This window comes from Oncorhynchus clarkii, chromosome 1 (assembly GCF_045791955.1).
Source record: "Oncorhynchus clarkii lewisi isolate Uvic-CL-2024 chromosome 1, UVic_Ocla_1.0, whole genome shotgun sequence".
Lineage (NCBI taxonomy): Eukaryota > Metazoa > Chordata > Actinopteri > Salmoniformes > Salmonidae > Oncorhynchus > Oncorhynchus clarkii.
Genome location: NC_092147.1, coordinates 59,923,526 through 59,943,225, shown reverse-complemented (window position 1 = coordinate 59,943,225; position 19,700 = coordinate 59,923,526). Strand labels below are relative to the sequence as shown.

The 19,700-nt window shown below is 42.5% G+C and overlaps 3 protein-coding genes across 4 annotated transcripts; 2 read left to right on the top strand and 1 right to left on the bottom strand.

The window, feature by feature from the left end:
- Positions 1 to 199: 199 nt before the first annotated feature.
- On the bottom strand, positions 200 to 12,265 carry LOC139409811 (sirtuin 1). 2 transcript variants are annotated; one of them, XM_071155200.1, is made up of 9 exons: positions 12,063 to 12,265; positions 10,615 to 10,686; positions 10,227 to 10,468; positions 9,206 to 9,358; positions 4,098 to 4,245; positions 3,428 to 3,507; positions 3,060 to 3,243; positions 2,135 to 2,920; positions 200 to 1,977 (listed from the first exon to the last, which is right to left on the bottom strand). In XM_071155200.1, exons 1-9 carry the CDS (start codon positions 12,070 to 12,072, stop codon positions 1,679 to 1,681), a joined length of 1,974 nt encoding a protein of 657 aa, XP_071011301.1. In that variant the 5' UTR covers positions 12,073 to 12,265; the 3' UTR covers positions 200 to 1,678. The 2 variants fall into 2 exon arrangements, with proteins under 2 accessions (XP_071011301.1, XP_071011292.1); XM_071155191.1 differs by lacking the exon at positions 12,063 to 12,265 and adding an exon at positions 11,169 to 11,594.
- Positions 12,095 to 16,433, top strand: LOC139409824 (DnaJ (Hsp40) homolog, subfamily C, member 12). Its single transcript, XM_071155213.1, has 5 exons — positions 12,095 to 12,486; positions 12,729 to 12,807; positions 14,707 to 14,846; positions 15,175 to 15,316; positions 15,563 to 16,433. The coding sequence occupies exons 1-5, from the start codon at positions 12,409 to 12,411 to the stop codon at positions 15,643 to 15,645; spliced, it is 522 nt and encodes a 173-aa protein (XP_071011314.1). The 5' UTR covers positions 12,095 to 12,408; the 3' UTR covers positions 15,646 to 16,433.
- On the top strand, positions 16,333 to 19,041 carry LOC139409834 (cytochrome c oxidase subunit 5B2). The gene is made up of 4 exons (XM_071155222.1): positions 16,333 to 16,713; positions 17,303 to 17,373; positions 18,620 to 18,719; positions 18,801 to 19,041. Exons 1-4 carry the CDS (start codon positions 16,614 to 16,616, stop codon positions 18,911 to 18,913), a joined length of 384 nt encoding a protein of 127 aa, XP_071011323.1. The 5' UTR covers positions 16,333 to 16,613; the 3' UTR covers positions 18,914 to 19,041.
- Positions 19,042 to 19,700: the final 659 nt, after the last annotated feature.

Here is a 19,700-nt window from a genome sequence, read left to right as displayed (position 1 = left end):
CTGGTGTGGCTTGAAGCAACGACTGACGTATTTAAAGGACAGTGGTCGTGCTGACAGCGTTCCCCAAACCCTTCCCCTTCCCAACTGGTCATTCAGTACAGCACCGTTCCTTTGAACGTTCCACAACGCAATTCTCTCAACTTTGCACTTCCAAGATTAGAATGACATTATTTTGACAACAATAGTTTGACACATGCCATTTTGACCGAATTTTTATTAGTAATTTTAGACAAAAACACAACTCTTTCTGTGACTTTTGCAGGCATAAGAACTTTAAAAACATAGGCCTATACTGTTAATACAGTATACATTATCAATTAAATACAGGCAGTCATATTTACATAAAGGGTAACCTCAAATGAGACTATGTGCTATATTATGGCCTATTTGTTGGTGTATGGTGTTATTAAACCAAATATAAATATAGCAGATACATTTTTAAAGAAAACATGAAAAATAAATGTTTTTATGTAAAAAATAAACACTGCAGAGCATAACAAAAGCCGACTCTCACACATCAGCATACTGATTATAAGAACTCTTAAATGTAATTGTAATCATCTTAGTTCATCCATGTAAATGTTGTCCCTCCATTTGCGTAAAACCAGCTCCAATGGCACTGCTGCAGTATCTGAACTGCATGCACTTACTTACCTGTAGTGGTCTTCTCAAACTAAACTTGGACATCAAATGTCAAATAGCATGCAACTCTCATATCTATATCCATTTTCTACACAACAGTGTGTTGTCACACCTTGTGATTAATTAGACTTCTTTCTGTGGTGTTCTCATGAAAATAAGGAAAAGGCCTACTATGAATGAACATTTTAGCAATTTAACAAGCTCAAAACAAAACAAATATTTGAATTTCATTCGAATGAGTTGCTTAAAAGAGTAAATTTGGCTCATATTAAACATATCCCAGAACACTTGTATAGCTCTACAGGGTCTCAGTGTTAGGGCTGGACATTTCTCAGGGAAGAGTGAATAGGAGCAAATCAGTCACATCAACCAAATAGCTCATGCAACCGAGGAAACATGAACAAACGCGTCAAACTGCTGAAAAGGAAGAAAAAAAGTGACATTTGCTCCAATGAAAGCTCATTGAACACAGTTAAGGCTTTATGTTTGCACAATGTATAACGTTTTCAATTTCATTTAGAAAACCATCACCTGCTCTTTGCTGAGTGTGTCTCTTACATGTTACAAAGTACAAAAATAATAAAAGCTTGACTGTAAAAAGTAGCTGCCAAATATCGTAAAGAAAACAATGCCACCGCTCAATATATTCTTTACACTTCAGGTGGTGGGAAAGTCAAAGACAAGGTTTTTAAGATTTACTGCAAAAACTGTTGGGTGTATGGGGGGGGGGGGGGGATTGTTCTTTGGTCTATATTTTTTCTTTCTGTTGCTTTCTTCACCATTAACCTTCTGAAGTGGATTGGTTGAGTTGAGCTGCTGTTTATTTAATTGTAGTACACAAAACGTGTAAACAAACCACCTGCAGCTTGTTAATGTGGTCAGACAGAAGAGAACGAAGAACGAATTTTCAGCACATGCATGCAAAAGTATCAACGCAATCTAGACTTTATGAAAAATGTATAATAGGAGGTGCTGTGGGTGGACAAAAATATACAACACAAATATTTTAAAAAAAGACTGCAAGTGCTTTGTGTTTCTAAAGGTCTGTGGTGTTCTGGACATTTTTGTCTGTACTCTCCATCTGCTTCACACTCGAAGTGCCCTCGCAGGCTTGCTTGTGTGTTACTATGTCAATGAGGCAGCCCTCGCCCTCCTCTGCTGGTGTGCTCTGGTCCTCCTCGGCATCGCTGTCTTCTTCCTCGTCGTCCTCCTCCTCCAGGCTGGAGTCCTCACTGTTGCTCCCGCAGGAGCTGGATGTCTCGTCCTCCGAGTTGGAATACACTTCTGCCCCGTGGAAGATGTAGTGATTTGGTGCTTGGAATAGGTATTGAGAAGCTGGGAGAAAAGACATTGAATTTAGGATGAATTTTACAATATGGAAACACGTTTTGTCGTCATAACATGACAAGACGTATTATCATCAAAAGGTTGTGGAAAAATAATTTCACAATTTTGCACAAAATCTGAGGTAAATTAACACTTCAAATTTTACTCTCAAGGCGCTTGCTGATAGGACTTCGACTGATTCGACTCATCCAGCATCGTCGGCGAACTTCAAGGTTGACATGTTGGTCATTTAATCCAGAGGGTTCTTCCCTTTGCGTGTCCGCTGACGGAGAATCTGAATTCTCCATTCTCTCCTCATTGGGGGACTGAGTCTTTGAACAAGGCTCTTCTGGAGCCTCTGGGACAATCTGCACTTTTGGACTAGGCTCTAATGGCACTGCATCGAATTCAAGAGTGTCTTTCAGACAGGGCTCTGTCGCTACTCTGTTGACTTCCAGGGTGCCTGTGACATTCTGAGTCTTTGGACAGGGTTCTGTTGGTACTCCAACTTCAAGCGTGTCAGAGACAATCTTTGTCTTTGGATAGGGCACCGATGGTACTCCATCGACTTCAGATGCGTCTGTGTCATTCTGCGCAGTCGGACAAGGTTCTGTTGGTACTCTGTCGCCTTCCGGAGTGTCTGTGACCGTATGAGTGTCCGTCTCCTCTGAGGCACCGAACGATGAGTCTGTGTGACAGGTCTTCTGTTCTTCTTCTGTTGGCTTACTGTGAGTGGACAAGGCCTCACAAGGTGTCTGTGACCGCGGGGGTTTCTCTGTGATCTCACTGAGTCTTAAGGAGTTGTAGCACAGTTGCTCAAAGTCTCCGCCCAACCGATGGCAGAGCTCGTTAACGATGACGTCACAGTCCCCAAGTAGCTCCACGTCAAAGTTAAGGTGAGGCAGCTGCTCCCGATTAATCAGGACTTGAGGCACTTCATGAGGAATGGAGGCTGGATGGAAAGAGAGTTCACCTGTTACAGATGCATGGCTCGAGATCAAGACTAATACTGGTAATAACATGATAACATTGGTAATAGCATTGCTCATCTTGGGCATCTAAAAAACCCACACATTTTATTTTCAACATACTTGGGATGAGAGCCACAGGTCGCACTTTCAGTGAGGACCCAATGACGATAAGGAGGTCCACTTCATCCTTATCCTGCTTCATTGCTCTGTGGAACAGTTCTGGAAGATTCTCTCCGAAGAAGACAATATCTGGCTTCATGATCGCCAGGGGAATATCTCGACACCGTGGACAGTGAGGGACAACCTAGAACAGATATTTGTATTCAATATGAACCCCCCCCCCCAAAAAAAATGGCAATTCCGCAGACTGGATGTTACTGTACAAGATAGGCTGATAACTTCAAAATGCCACAAGTCTGTCCAACAGTATACATAAATTCACAGATTTGACACTGGTGAATATTAATAGGAACCATTCTTGCCAATACCTGATTAAAAATGTCTTCCCTTACAGCCTCACAGTCAACCTTGTGTTTACAGATGAGACAGGAAGCGGTTGCAAAAGACCCTGAAATACAGAAGAGTTTGTGGTTAATATTAGACCCAGAACCATAAAACACTTGGCATAGCATTATATGTTTGGCATAGACTGAGTATACAAAACATTAGGAACACCATTCCATGACAGACTGACCAGGTGAAAGTTATGATCCTTCAGTGTAGCTGAAGGGGAGGAGACAGGTTATAGGAGGAATTTTAAGCCTTGAGAAAATGGAAACTGATTGTGTGTGTGTCACTCAGAGGGTGAATGGGAAAGAAAAAACATTTAATTGCCTTTGAACGGGGTGTGGTAGTAGGTGCCTGGCGCAAAGGTTTGAGTGTGTCAAGAACTGCAACGCTGCTGGGTTTTTCACACTCAACAGTTTCCCATGTGTATCAAGAATTGTCCACCACCCAAAGAACATCCAGCCAATTTAACAACTGTTGGAAGCATTGTCATCAACCTGGGCCATCATCCCGTTTGGAATGCTTTTGACACCTTGTAGGAGTCCATGCCCTGACAAATTGAGGCTGTTCTGATGGCAAAAAAGGAGGTGCGACTCAATATCAGGAAGGTGTTCCTAATGTTCTGATCACTGTGTATATTACAGTATGTACCATGACACTGGATGATCCTCTGAACCCCAGCCACTTGTTCAAGAGTGTCAATGTTTTGGGTGTAGTTGCGTAGTAGCTTCCCATGCTTGCCCAGCATAGATATGAATTTGTGACAGGGCGAAGGTTGGAACTGTCCAGGATAGATCTCCTACAAGAGAGCAGAGCAATCATAACCATCTCACATATCAAAACAAGTGATAGTAATCATTTAATCAAATATGCTGTACCAGTCAGAAGTTTGGACACACCTACTCATTCAAGGGTTTTTTGACTGGTACTAACACACACACACACACACACACACACACACACACACACACACACACACACACACACACACACACACACACGGTCCAGTTTATTAGGTACACCACCCAGTTCACAAAAAATGGCTCGCTCCTACAGTGAGTCATGTGGCCGTAGCTTGCTATATAAAGCAGGCAGACAGGCGACTAGGGTTTAGGGTTTACCAAGAACGGTGCGACAAACAAACACCCAGTCAGTGGCAGTCCTGTAGGTGAAAACAACTTGTTGTTGAGCGAGGTCAAAGGAGAATGGCAAGGATCGTGGAAGCTAACAGGCGGGTTACAAGCAGGCCAATAACGGTGCAGTACAAGTGGTGTGCAGAACGGCATCTCAGAACGCACAACTCGTCGGTCCTTGTCACAGATGGGCTATTGCAGCAGACGACCACAACGGGTTCCACTCCTATCAGCTAAAAACAAGAAAAAGTGTCTCCAGCGGACACACGGTATGCTTGGGGTCATTGTCCATATGGAAGAACCATTTGCGACCAAGCTTTAACTTCCTGACTGATGTCTTGAGATGTATCCACATAATATCCCTTCAATATATCCACATAATTTTCCATCTCATGGTGCCATCTAATTTGTGAAGTGCACCAGTCCCTCCTGCAGCAAAGCACCCCCACAACATGCTGCTGCCAACCCCGTGCTTCAAGGTTGGGATGGTGTTCTTCGGCTTGCAAGCCTCCCCCTTTTTCCTCCAAACATAACAATGGTCATTATGGCCAAACAGTTCTATTTTTATTTCATCAGAACAGAGGACATCTCTCCAAAAAGTACCATCTTTGTCCCCATGTGCAGATGCAAACCATAATCTGGCTTTTTTATGGTGGTTTTATAGCAGTGGCTTCTTCCTTGCTGAGAGACCTTTCAGGTTGTCGATAAAGGACCGGTTTTACTGTGGATATAGATACTTTTGTACCAGATTCCTCCAGCATCTTCACATGGTCCTTTGCTGTTGTTCTGAGATTGATTTGCATTTTTCACCCCAAAGTACATTTATCTCTAGGAGACAGAATGCGTCTCTTTCCTGAGCGGTATGACGGCTGTGTGGTCACATAGTGTTTATACTTGCTTACAATTGTTTGTACAGATGAACGAGGTACCTTCAGGCGTTTTGAAATTGCTCCCAAGGATGAACCAGACTTGTGGAGGTCTACAATTTTTTTTCCTGAGGTCTTGGCTGATTTCATTTTGCTTGACATCATGGGAAAATCAAGAGGCACTGAGTTTGAAGGTAGGCCTTGAAATACATCCACAGGTACACCTCCAATTTACTTAAAAGGCTATTTGACATCTTATCAGAAGCTTCTAAAGCCATGACATCATTCTCTGGAATTTTCCAAGCAGTTAAAAGGCACAGTCAACTTAGTGTATGTAAACTTCTGACAATTCATGTCAGAATTGTGATACACTGACTTATAAATGAAATAATCTGTCTGTAAACAACCGACTTGCCAAAACTAGTTTGTTAACAAGAAATTTGTGGAGTGGTTGAAAAACTAGTTTTAATGACTCCAACCTAAGTGTATGTAAACTTCAACTATATACACTGCTCCAAAAAATAAAAGGGAACAGTTAAACAACACAATGTAACTCCAAGTCAATCACACTTCTGTGAAATCAAACTGTCCACTTAGGAAGCAACACTGATTGACAAATTTCACATGCTGTTGTGCAAATGGAATAGACAACAGGTGGAAATTATAGGCAATTAGCAAGACACCCCCAATAAAGGAGAGGTTCTGCAGGTGGTGACCACAGACCACCTCTCAGTTCCTATGCTTCCTGGCTGATGTTTTGGTCACTAGTGGTAGCATGAGACGAAGTCTACAACCCACACAAGTGGCTCAGGTAGTGCAGCTCATCCACGATGGCACATCAATGCGAGCTGTGGCAAGAAGGTTTGCTGTGTCTGTCAGCGTAGTGTCCAGAGCATGAAGGCGCTACCAGGAGACAGGCCAGTACACCAGGAGACGTAGAGGAGGCCGTAGGAGGGCAACAACCCAGCAGCAGGACCGCTACCTCCGCCTTTGTGCAAGGAGGAGCACTGTCAGAGCCCTGCAAAATGACCTCCAGCAGGCCACAAATGTGCATGTGTCTGCTCAAACGGTCAGAAACAGACTCCATGAGGGTGGTATGAGGGCCGACGTCCACAGGCGGGGGTTGTGCTTACAGTCCAACACCGTGCAGGACGTTTGGCATTTGCCAGAGAACACCAAGATTGGCAAATTCGCCACTGGCGTCCTGTGCTCTTCACAGATGAAAGCAGGTTCACACTGAGCACATGTGACAGACGTGACAGTCTGGAGACGCCGTGGAGAACGTTCTGCTGCCTGCAACATCCTCCAGCATGACCGGTTTGGCGGTGGGTCAGTCATGGTGTGGCATTTCTTTGGGGGGCCGCACAGCCCTCCATGTGCTCGCCAGAGTTAGCCTGACTTCCATTAGGTACCGAGATGAGATCCTCAGACCCCTTGTGAGACCATATGCTGGTGCAGTTGGCCCTGGGTTCCTCCTAATGCAAGACAATGCTAGACCTCATGTGGCTGGAGTGTGTCAGCAGTTCCTGCAAGAGGAAGGCATTGATGCTATGGACTGGCCCGCCCGTTCCCCAGACCTGAAGCCAATTGAGCACATCTGGGACATCATGTCTCGCTCCATCCACCAACGCCACGTTGCACCAGACACTGTCCAGGAGTTGGCGGATGCTTTAGTCCAGGTCTGGGAGGAGATCCCACAGGAGACCATCCGCCACCTCATCAGGAGCATGTCCAGGCGTTGTAGGGAGGTCATACAGGCACGTGGAGGCCACACACACTACTGAGCCTCATTTGGACTTGTTTTAAGGACATTACATCAAAGTTGGATCAGCCTGTAGTGTGGTTTTCCACTTTAATTTTGAGTGTGACTCCAAATCCATGGGTTGATAAATTTGATTTCCATTGATAATTTGTGTGTGATTTTGTTGTCAGCACATTCAACTATGTAAAGAGAATATTTCATTCATTCAGATCTAGGATGTGTTATTTTAGTGTTCCCTTTATTTTTTTGAGTAGTGTATAAAATAACTCAGCAAAAAAAAAAAGAAACATCCTCTCACTGTCAACTGTGTTTATTTTCAGCAAACCTAACATGTGTAAATATTTGTATGAACATAAGATTCAACAACAGACAACCTGAACAAGGCCTCCCGGGTGGCGCAGTGGTTAAGGGCGCTGTACTGCAGCGCCAGCTGTGCCATCAGAGTCCCTGGGTTCGCGCCCAGGTTCTGTCGTAACCGGCCGCGACCGGGAGGTCCGTGGGGCGACGCACAATTGGCCTAGCGTCGTCCGGGTTAGGGAGGGATTGGTCGGTAGGGATCTCCTTGTCTCATCGCGCACCAGCGACTCCTGTGGCGGGCTGGGCGCAGTGCGCGCTAGCCAAGGTTGCCAGCCTCCGACACATTGGTGCGGCTGGCTTCCGGGTTGGATGCGCGCTGTGTTAAGAAGCAGTACGACTGGTTGGGTGTATCAGCCTTTGTCTCTCCCGAGCCCGTACGGGAGTTGTAGCAATGAGACAAGATAGTAGCTACTACAACAATTGAATACCACGAAATTGGGGAGAAAAAGGGGTAAAATTAAGTCAGTATCTGGTGTGGTCACCAGCTGCATGAAGTACTGCAGTACATCTCCTCCTCCGCTGTGAGATGTCACCCCACTCTTCCACCAAGGCACCTGCAAGTTCCCAGACATTTCTGGGGGGAATGGCCCTAGCCCTCACCCTCCGATCCAACAGGTTTTAGACGTGCTCAATGGGATTGAGATCCGGGCTCTTCACTGGCCATGGCAGAACACCGACATTCCTGTCTTGCAGGAAATCACACACAGAACGAGCAGTATGGTTGGTGGCATTGTCATGCTGGAGGGTCAAACAAGCTCAGTCCGATGATTCTGTGACACACCGCCCCAGACCAGGACCCTCCACCTCAAAATCGATCCCGCGCCAGAGTACAGGTCTCGGTGGAACACATTCCTTCAACAATAAACGCGAATCTGACCATCACAAAACTGCGACTTGTCAGTGAAGAGCACTTTTTGCCAGTCCTGTCTGGTCCAGCGACGGTAGGTTTGTGCCGATAGGCAAAGTTGTTGCCGGTGATGTCTGGAGAGGACCTGCATTTACAATCCCTCAGTCCAGCCTCTCTCAACCTATAGCGGACAGTCAGCACTGATGGAGGGATTGTGCGTTCCTGGTATAACTTGGGCAGTTGTTGTTGCCATCCTGTACCTGTCCCACAGGTGTGATGTTCAGATGTCTCGATCCTGTGCAGGTGTTGTTACACGTGGTCTGCCACTGTGAGGACAATCACCTGTCCATCCTGTCTCCCTGTAGCGCTGTCTTAGTCGTCTCACAGTACGGACATTGCAATTTATTGCCCTGGCCACATCTGCAGTCCTCATGCCTCCTTGCAGCATGCCTAAGGCACATTCACACAGATGAGCAGGGACCCTACCCTGGGCATCTTTCTTTTGGTGTTTTTCATTAAAAGTAGAAAGGCCTTTTTAGTGTCCTAAGTTTTAATAACTGTGACCTTAATTTCCTAGCATCTGTAAGCTGTTAGTGTCTTAACGACCGTTCCACAGGTGCATGTTCATTCATTGTTCATGGTTCATTGAACAAGCACGGGAAACAGTGTTTAAACCCTTTACAATGAAGATCTGTGAAGTTATTAGTATTTTTTTTTTTACAAATTAGGGTCCTGAAAAAGGGACGTTTATTTCTTTGCTGAGTTTATATACACAACACTTTAAATCCACAAACCTTAGCAAACTTGAAAAAGGGCCTTGGGTCTCTTCTGAAGTACTCTATATCAAACATTGCTTGAGGGTCTGGAAGATCTGGGAAATCTATTGCAAGCCTTGCATAAATGCCATCTCTGGATCGAAAGTCTGGTATTCCACAAGAAACAGACACCTGAGGAAAAAACAACAAACCATAAGTTCTAATACGGCAACTGTGAAAGCTATACAAATAGACACAGCAAAACATGATGTAGGGTGTCCAATTAAAAACATATTTCTTGACAAATGGCTTAAATATGTACATTTTTCCAAACCTCATGTCTATCATAATCCGTTCAAAAGGAAATTTTACCCGTGTAATGATGGCCAGAATTAGGGTGACTAAATCAGAGACCAGAAGAAGAAAAAATTACATTCTGGAAAATGTCATTGCGCCAGCAAACTGGATTCTGTGCAAAAATGAAGGCTACTGGCTACCTGTCAGGCTCACTTTCCCCATTGAAATCATTCTTCTCAAATCCGCAGGACATAAAACAGAGGTAAGATGGATATCGATTGAGACATGACATGTACTATTTTCACATTTTACTATACATTTTCCATTAAGTAGACATTTGTTTTTCAAAAATGTCTCACATGAAATGGCAACAGAGCATATATAGCTTTTCATTTTCAAAGCCGTTTTACATTTAATTCAGCTCGGGTCATGCCAATTTGCGACCTGCAGAAACAAACTTTGAGGACGACGACCACAAAATGTAAAATCTTCAAAAGTTGTCACGAGAAACCTGCATCGCTATGTCAACAGAACTCGGTACTTATCGGATGTATTAGGTTACGAAGTCAAACTTTTGGATATAATGTTAATGATATGTTTGAGGAAAACCCCACTGACGATTAAGAATATGAATAATCGTACGTCTTGGTAAAAATGTATTTCATAACATAAGGATGTGAAATTTCATCACCAAAGCACATTTTCACCCACTCTGTGCAGAGTGGTTGGACACCCTACTTAATGTGTTCCCTGCAATACATACTCCAGCACCAGTAAGCACAAGGATCTTTTTGCTTTCATGGAGTATCCGAACCACGTCCTCCAGGGTGTTTATGTCTTTCCGTTTCTTTCTTTTAGGAGGCTCCGAAATGTTGATGATGATCTGCCACAGCGTCATGTCATCCAAGTCCGGTGGAAGCACAGTCTCTGGAGGAAGCAAGTCTTTCAATATTGTTCTTGGATCGGTCTCTCTCATGATGTGTTGCTGGATAAAACTGTAGGAACCTAATTTTTGAGAACAAAAACAACAACATCAATACATTTAAATAGCTTAAAACATGTTATTGTATCTTGAACATTACCTGGGTTGCATTTAATTGTGCACTAAAAATTTTAAAAAAAATAGGGTTTATTTGTCATCTTGTACCTACCTATCTGTGGTTGAGGTGTCCAGTCACTGGAACTTGCATGTGAGGATCGGTCATCATCCTCATTCACACCGTCTGGGGAGGCAAATGCATTTGGGTTTAAGCTCCTCATCATCAGGGTCAAGACACTCAGAGGACACGATGGGAAGTGATCGTTTTGTTGATTAATTTAATGAACAGTATCTCCTCCGAAAACTAAATTATGGACTGTATTTTTGCATTCCTTAAAATTTGCAATAGAAACTAAAATGGCATAAAATGACTAGCCAAATAGCCAATGTTGATAGTTAGCTAGCTCTCCCGCTAAATGTAGTTACATTTTTATGGCCGGGTGGGTAAAAGCATTGGCTAATAAAGTCGTATATCTTGCGTAATGCACGCAAAGTTTGCTCGTTTCAAACTTCAGGCTGACGTGCTGCGGAGCTACCTAGTAGTAACTTAGTTACAAAGCTAGCCCAATTGGTATCCAACTAGGTGGAGCAATCTAACGTTAACCAGACATGCAACGATCGAGTGCGCCAAAAAACTTGGCATACTAGCTAGCTAAATGATCCTACCTGCAGGCTCCGCCGTGGGTCCAGACGCCTTGTCTAAATTCACTACACTTTCCTGAGGCTCGAAGACCAGCAGCCCATTGTCTCCGCCTGGTGCTGCTGCTGAGGCCTGTCCTACCGACATCACCGGCTCAATCTCCTTCTCCTTTGGCTGCGCAGAAATCGCCGCCGCCAAACTCTCACCAGCCTCTGGCCCATACGTAACTTGCTTAGTCTGAACAATTTTGAGTCCACATTCTATGGCCATGCTCATTTTGGCCTTTTTTGAATCTGGTTCTTCATTAGTTGAAGTGCTGGAACTGGCTCCAACAAGGATATTCTCCCCGTCCGCCATCTTCAGCTGATAAAGCCGCTGTGTACTGTGGTAAAACATTCTTCCGCGGTCGACAGCTGGTTATTTAAATGGCGAATGTGATTCGCTCTCCACCAGTAGTTGTGGCGAAGAGTTTCTAAACCCAGAGGCGCAACATTGCGTGAGTTCCGGGAACTATTGAGAAACAGAACCAACAGACCAGGCGGTGGTTTGGGAAGTCATTGACAGAAGTGCAAAATATTTCCTCATTTGTTCATTTTCCCGAAATCTAAAGGCACACCCTAGATTCAATTGTATTGGTCACATACACGTGTTTAGCAAATGCTATTGCGGTTGTAGCCAAATGCTTGTGACCAAGTAGTTGAACATGTTATTACTCCAACGTCGTGAAAGTCACAAACAGACACGTTTTAATTTTCGTGAAAAATAACTTTATATCGAAGGAGTGCGGTTTGAGTTAACGGCAATCACATGCGCAGTTCGGCGCAAGAGCCGTTTCTACGCATGCGCGTAGCTAGCCAATGTGACACCTACAAGTGTGATCGGGGAGAAGCAATTTTAGCTTATCTTCATACTGTACCTACTGTCTGTCATCTTTGGTTGCGGCGGGAGCGACACTTCAGCACGTCGATGACGTCAACAACAACAAAATGTATCGTGTGCGTATTTATGTTTAGCTGTGAAATGGTCATTGATTGATATTAAATCAGCAAATTGCGCATTTTAAATCAACTAAAGCTATTAGCGTTAGCTGGATAATATTGCAATATTCAGTGACATATCGTGGTTCTTCTCCGGTTCTTTAGACTTCTAGCTGTGCCGCGCCGTTAAAATAAAGTCGACCTGGAACGCGCAACACCGCAGCCATCAGAGCAGTCAGGCTAGCTAAATCAGTTATTTTCAAAGCTTATATAGCTAATATAAATCAGAATGGATGATATTTTAAATTGCAAACCAGAGGACTTGGACGATTATTACGGGTTACTTGGATGCGATGAGTTATCTTCGGTAAGAGTTTGTTTTCCCAATAGCAATAACGTTAGCAAGCTAGGCTAAATAAATGTTACCGACTTGTTGCGAAATGGATATCATACTGTACAGTGAAAGTGGCGTAGCTTGGTATAATTTCATACACCTTTTGTCAAGTGACTGCTATAAGATTTTGATTGTCAGTTCAACCAGCTTTTAAGGCCATGGCAAATGTAACAATGTATATGGGTGAAACTTTAATGATGTATCTTTGTTTTAAGACAGAACAGATTGCCAATGAATACAGAGTAAGGGCCTTGGCATGCCATCCAGACAAGCACCCTGATAATCCAAGAGCAGGTAATGGATGCATTCTGTGTGATTGTGCCCCTCTTGTGTACTGTGACAGGTGATGATTGTCATGTATAGTGCCTTCAGAAAGTATTCATACCCCTTGAGTTATTCCAGACAATGGGGTATTGTGTTTATATTACCCATCTACACACAATACCCCATTGTGAAAACGTTTTTAGACATTTTTGCTAATTTATTGAAAATAAAATACAGAAATATCCAATTTACCTAAGTATTCACACCCCCTGAGTCAGCACCTTTGGCAGCGATTACAGCTGTGAGTCTTTCTGGGTAAGTTTCGAAGAGCTTTCCACACCTGGATTGTTCAATATTTGCCCATTTTATTATTTTCAAAATTCTTCAAGCTCTGTGAAATTGGTTGTTGATAATTGCTAGACAAACATTTTCAGGTCTAGCCACAGATTTTCAAGTAAATTTAAGTCAAAACTAACTCGGCCTCTCAGGAACATTCACTGTCTTCTTGGTAAGCAGCTCCAGTGTAGATTTGTCCTGTTTAAGGTTATGTCCTGCTGAAAGGTGAATTCATTTCCCAGTGTCTGGTGGAAAGCAGACTGAACCATGTTTTCCTCTAGGATTTTGCCTGTGTTTAGCTCCATTCAGTTTCTATTTGATCCTGGAAAAATTCCCCAGTCCTTAACGATTACAAGCATACCCATAACATGATGCAGCCACCACTATGCTTCAAAATATGGAGATTGGTGCTCGGTAATGTATTGTATTGGATTTGCCCACCCCAAAAGTTAATTGCATTACCACATTTTTTGCAGTATTACTTTAGTGCCTTGTTGAAAACAGGATGCATGTTTTAGAATATTTTGTATTTTGTACAGGCTTCCTTCTTTTCACTCTGTCAGTTAGGATTAACTACAATGTTATTGATCCATCCTCAGTTTTCTCCTATAACAGCCAATAAAATGTTTTAGAGTCACCATTGGCCTCCTGGTGAAATCCCTGAGCGGCTTCCTTCTTCTCTGGCAACTGAGTTAGGAAGGATGTCTGTATCTTTGTAGTGACTGGGTATATTGATACACCATCCAAGGAGTAATTAATAACTTCACCATGCTCAAAGGGATATTCAATGTATGCTTTTTATTTTATTTTTACCCATCGACCCACAGGTGCCCTTCTTAGCGAGGCATTGGAAATCCTCCCTGGTCTTTGTGGTTGAATCTGTGTTTTAAATTCACTGCTCGACTGAAGGACCTTAATGTGTGGGGTACAGAGATAAAATTTAAAAAAATAGTTCACCTTTATTTAACCAGGTAGGCTAGTTGAGAACAAGTTCTCATTTACAACTGTGACCTGGCCAAGATAAAGCAAAGCAGTGCGACACAAACAACAACACAGAGTTACACATGGAATAAACAAACATACAGTCAATAACACAATAGGGAAAAAAATTAGGTACGGTAGTTCCCAAGACAGAGACTGTACTGACCACGAGTCACCAGAGATGCCTTCACCAGATACAGTGCCATCTTCAAGATGAGGTTGTCATTCAAAAATCATGTTAAACACAATTTTTGCACACAGAGTGAGTCCATGCAACTTATTACGTGACTTTTTAAGCACATTTTTACTCCTGAATGTATTTAGCCTTGCCGTGACAAAGGAGTTGAATCCTTATTGACTCTAAGACATTTCAGCTTTTCATGTTTTATTCATTTGTAAACATTTCGAAAAACATAATTCCACTTTGACATTATGGGGTATTGTGTGTAGGCCAGTGACCAAAAATCTCAATTGAACCCATTTTAAATTCTGGCTGTAACACAATGTGGGAAAATGTAAGGGGTGTGAATACTTTCTGAAGGCACTGTATAATAAAAATGTTGTCGCAATAATCCTATCCATGCTCATCATGAAGTCCACATTTTGTTGCAGTGGAAGAGTTTCAGAAGTTGCAGGAAGCCAAGGAGGTTTTGTGCAATGAAAAGAGCAGAAGAAACTATGATGTATGGAAAAGAAGTGGAATTACCATACCATTCCATGGCTGGCTAGCCCTTGGCGACTCTGTCAAAACTGTATGTATGTTATTATAATTATGATCAAACTGAAAACATACATTTTATACACTTTCATTGATCAAATAATTGGGAACTGGTCCGCTTGTTAATACACGTCATAATATTGAGCCGGAATCGCAGCAATACAAAGAGTTGTCAAACTTTACACTGCCTAAATGTAATCATGCGACCTAAGGTCAAGTATTATGTAACTGAGATGAGTCCATTCAAAAAATGCATCCTGTGTTGAATGTATACATTATATTATGTTAAATGCACATTGTTCACCTTGTACTTTATCTGGTTGTGTTTTTTCATGTTTGGGTACGTTGCTCTCTGTCCTCAGTCAATGCATTGGGCTGTGAGGACCAAAAAGGAGCCCATGCTGGAGAGCTCTAAAGTAACATTCCCTAACAGTTCCCAAGACAGAGACTGTACTGACCACGAGTCACCAGAGATGCCTTCCCCAGATGCAGTGCCATCTTCAAGTGAGATCATAGCCTAGTTTCTTAATTTTTCAATGATTTTCATGTTTACGGGTACTTTTGCCAACCTATAGTTAGACAGAACTAAAATCCAACATGTAATATTTGTTCTTGTAATATACTTATGGGAATATAATGCTTCAGATTGAGGCTCTTGAGGTCTAATCTTAATTGATTTAAATGTCTTATTAAATAAGTGTACCTTTTAAAAAAAAATGTAATCATATTTCTGATGTCCCCATTATCCAGGTGACTACTGCCATCGCCATTTTCGCTGGGCTTCCGACTCTCCATCCAGTCTTCTGCGGAAATTCAGAAATTATGAAATCTAAATGGAAAGATAAAATTATCAGCCCTGTCTATTTCCTTGTGAATAATGTTACTTGTTGGTTCCCACACTCACAATAATTGTATGGAATTGCTAAACTAATTGTCTTTTATCTATCAGGTGTAACTTATTAGACCCTCTATAGAAAATGTATACTGAAAATACCCTAGTTTTGCCATGGCCTAGGCTCTAGGGTATGGGGCATATATATTATTTGTGTACGGTCTATGGCATGGAGCCTGGAATGGACCTATTTAGCTCTTTATCAAAATGTCCCAATAGATGTCATTATGTGAAGTATAATATTTTTGTAGTGTTGTATCCTTGTACATGGTTGCCTTTTTAAAATTATGTAAATGCTCTGGATGGTATTTTCACATCTAATAAATGTTATGTATTCAATATGCTGATTTTAGTTTGGCTTAATTTCTTATCTTATTACTTCACAAACATGGGGACAACCAAACGAATGATTAAGTATTGCATTGAAAATGTGAATTTCAAGCATGAACAACTTAAAGCTAAAACCATTAGCAACCGGCAATCATACAACTGTCACTGCTTGGATGTAGACTCATTACAAGGCCATGAAACATTGAAACTACTCTTAAATATATTAGTAATTTACTAAAATGTTTTCAGCATAGGTTCAGATTAATGGTCATACGGTGACCTTGACGCGCGAAGCACGTTTTTTTGTGTGTGTGTCCATGCCAGTGCGTTATCTGTTGAACATTGTCTACTATAAAACGATATCAAAAATAAATAAATACACACATAAAAATCTAAAAAGTGTGCCCCTGTTCGCTTGCGTTGCTTATCCGTTTTTAATTGGCCACTTCATAAGACCGTTACTTTGTGAGTGGACCGTTGACTCTGTCAATCAAGTCAAGGTTGGAAATAAATGGGGTCATTTCAGTCCAGCAGATTGTTCAGATCACACGCGGTAGTTTAAGCGAAAGTGAATTCATTATGGCAGGCAGGTTTTTACTCCGTACCTGTACAACCTTGCAATTGGCAAGAAACAATGTTGTGGCAAGATCACTGCCACGCACTATGACCACATTAAAAGGTACGTGTGTGCGTAAATTTAATTTGTGTGTGTAATATACATTTAATCGGTTGTGGTCCGTCGGAATGTCCATCAAATCGAATAACTAATCTGTTTTGAAGTATTTGACATGATAGAATAAACAATATTATGACTGCTCTGCAAGTATATCCTACAAGGCAACACTTCGCCTAGGCACCACATTTGTAAAAATAGAATACCAAATCACGGAATACACGTGCATGACGCATTCATAAAATAACTACCAATTTGACAGTGTTATTAATTGTAAAAGGATGCTACTGTATTTAGAAACACGAAACCTACTACATTTGTAAATAACTGAAGGTCATTTGGATTTTAACCACTGGAAGGCCCATTGATAGACCCACCTTCTTTGGCAGACATTCGTTGATTTGGTGCCAGGTATATCTTAACATGGAGGACATGAGTTGTGTGTGCTTGTGGACGTGCCGTTTGACTCATAACTATTACATGCACTCTGTTAAGAGGTAACATGATTTTCTTGTTCTGATAAACATTATGCCCTTAATTTGAATGTCAAGTAGTGTATAAAGTCACAGGTGTCACACTAACGGTCTCCTTCCAGGGATTCCAACCGATGAGGAACAGGCCACTGGACTCGAGCGACGTGCCTTGCAGGCACTGAAGAAAGGAAAGGTCATATCTAGATAGCATACAGTGCATTTGGAAAGGATTCAGACCCCTTGACTATTTCACATTTTGTTATGTTACAGCCTTATTCTTAAATGGATTACACCCCCACCCACCCCATCAAGTCCTGGCTCTCGCTTGGCCACTCAAGGACATTCAGACTTGTCCCGAAGCCACTCCTGCATTGTCTTGGCTGTGTGCTTAGGGCCGTTGTCCTGTTGGAAGGTGAACCTTCGCCCCAGTCTGAGGTCCTGAGCTCTCTGGAGCAGGTTTTCATCAATGATCTCTCTGTACTTTGCTCCGTTCATCTTTGCCTTGATCCTGACTAGTCTCACAGTCCCTGCCGCGGAAAAACATCCCTACAGCATGATGCTGCCACCACCATGCTTCGCCGTAGCGATGGTGTCAGGTTTCCTCCAGAGGTGATGCTTGACATTCAGGCCAAAGAGTTCAATCTTGGTTTCATCAGACCAGAGAATCTGGTTTCTCATGGTCAGTCCTTTAGGTGCCTTTTACTGAGGAATGGCTTCCATCTGGACACTACCATAAAAGCCTGATTGGTGAAGTGCTGCTGAGGTGGTGGTCCTTCTGGGAGGTTCTCCCAATTCCACAGAGGAACGCTGGAGCTCTGTCAGATTGACCATCGGGTTCTTGGTCACCTCCCTGACCAAGGCCCTTTTCCCCTGATTGCTCAGTTTGGCTGGGCGGCCAGCTCTAGGAAGAGTCTTCGTGGTTCCAAACGTCTTCCATGCTGCAGACATTTTTTGGTACCCTTCCCCAGATCTGTGCCTCAACAGAATCCTGTCTCGGAGGACTACGGACATTTCCTTTGACCTTGTGGCTTTGTTTTTAGCACTGACATGCACTGTTAACTGTGGGACCTTAAATAGATAGGTGTGCCTTTCCAAATCATGTCCAATCAATTGAATTTACCACAGGAGGACTCTAATCAAGTTGTAGAAACATCAAGGATGATCAATGGAAACAGGATGCACCTGAGCTCAATCATACATACAAGTTATGTTTTATGTTTTTAATAAATTAGCAAAAATGTCTAAACCTGTTATCACCTTGTCAGTATAGGGTATTGTGTGTAGATTAAGGCTGTAACCAAAATGTGGAAAAAGTAATGGGGTCTGAATACTTTCCGATTGCACTGTATATTTGTTTCAACCTATTGATGTCTGCTTCAATTCAAATAAGATTGATTTGTGTTCATACAAGTACTTTTTTTTTTGAAAAAAAAATGCAGGATCCTTGGAGCATTCTGAAACCCAAGGAGTATGCTGGAACCAAAGAAGACCCTCACATTGTCCCAGGCATTAGTGACAAACGGCTGGTAGGCTGTCTGTGTAAGTACCATACTTTCATGCTTTTAAAATTTTCTCAAAATAATATAAAAATGTGCCAACACTTGTGATTATGTACCATAGGTGAAGAGGACAACACTGCCATTGTGTGGTTTTGGCTCCATGAGGGGAAGCCCCAGCGCTGTCCCGAATGTGGGTCCCACTATCAGTTTGTCCGTCATGAGCTGCCCCACTGAAACAGCCACCAAGCTCCTTGCCACTGGACCAGGATAACCTGCCTCATTAACTCACCCTCTACCCTGAACAATGTGTGCATTTCAGCTGATTCATATGTAGATTAACATTAAAATACTGTCAATTTGAATCGTCTCAAACAGGCTATTTTAATCTTCATATTATTGGAACGCTTATTTTGACTTGTTAGAAAATGATTGTTAAGACATCAGATATATGGGCACTTGGAGGTTGAAAGGGGGGCAACGTTGATATGCATTCTATACTGAACAAAAATATAAAAATGCAACAATTTCAATTGTTTTACTGAGTTACAGTTCATATAAGGAAATCAGTCAATTTAAATAAATTAGGCCCAAATCTATGGATTTCACAACTGGGCATAGGCCCACCCACTTGGGAGCCAGGCCAACCCACTGGGGAACCAGGCCCAGCCAATCATATTGAGTTATTCCCACACAAAAAAAGGGCTTTATTACAGACATAAATAATCCTGTTTCATTAGCTGTCCGGGTGGCTGGTCTCAAACAATCCCGCTGGTGAAGAAGCCGGATGTGGAGGTCCTGGGCTGGTGTGGTATGCAGTTGTGAGGCCGGTTTGACGTACTGCAAAACGTTTTAAAACATCGGAGGCAGCTTATGGTAGAGAAATGAACATTCAATACTCTGGCAACAGCTCTGATGGACATTCCTGCAGTCAGCATACCAAATTGCACGCTCCGTCAAAACATTTGGCATTGTGTCAGTGACACAACTGCACATTTTAGAATGGCCTTTTGTCCCCAGCATA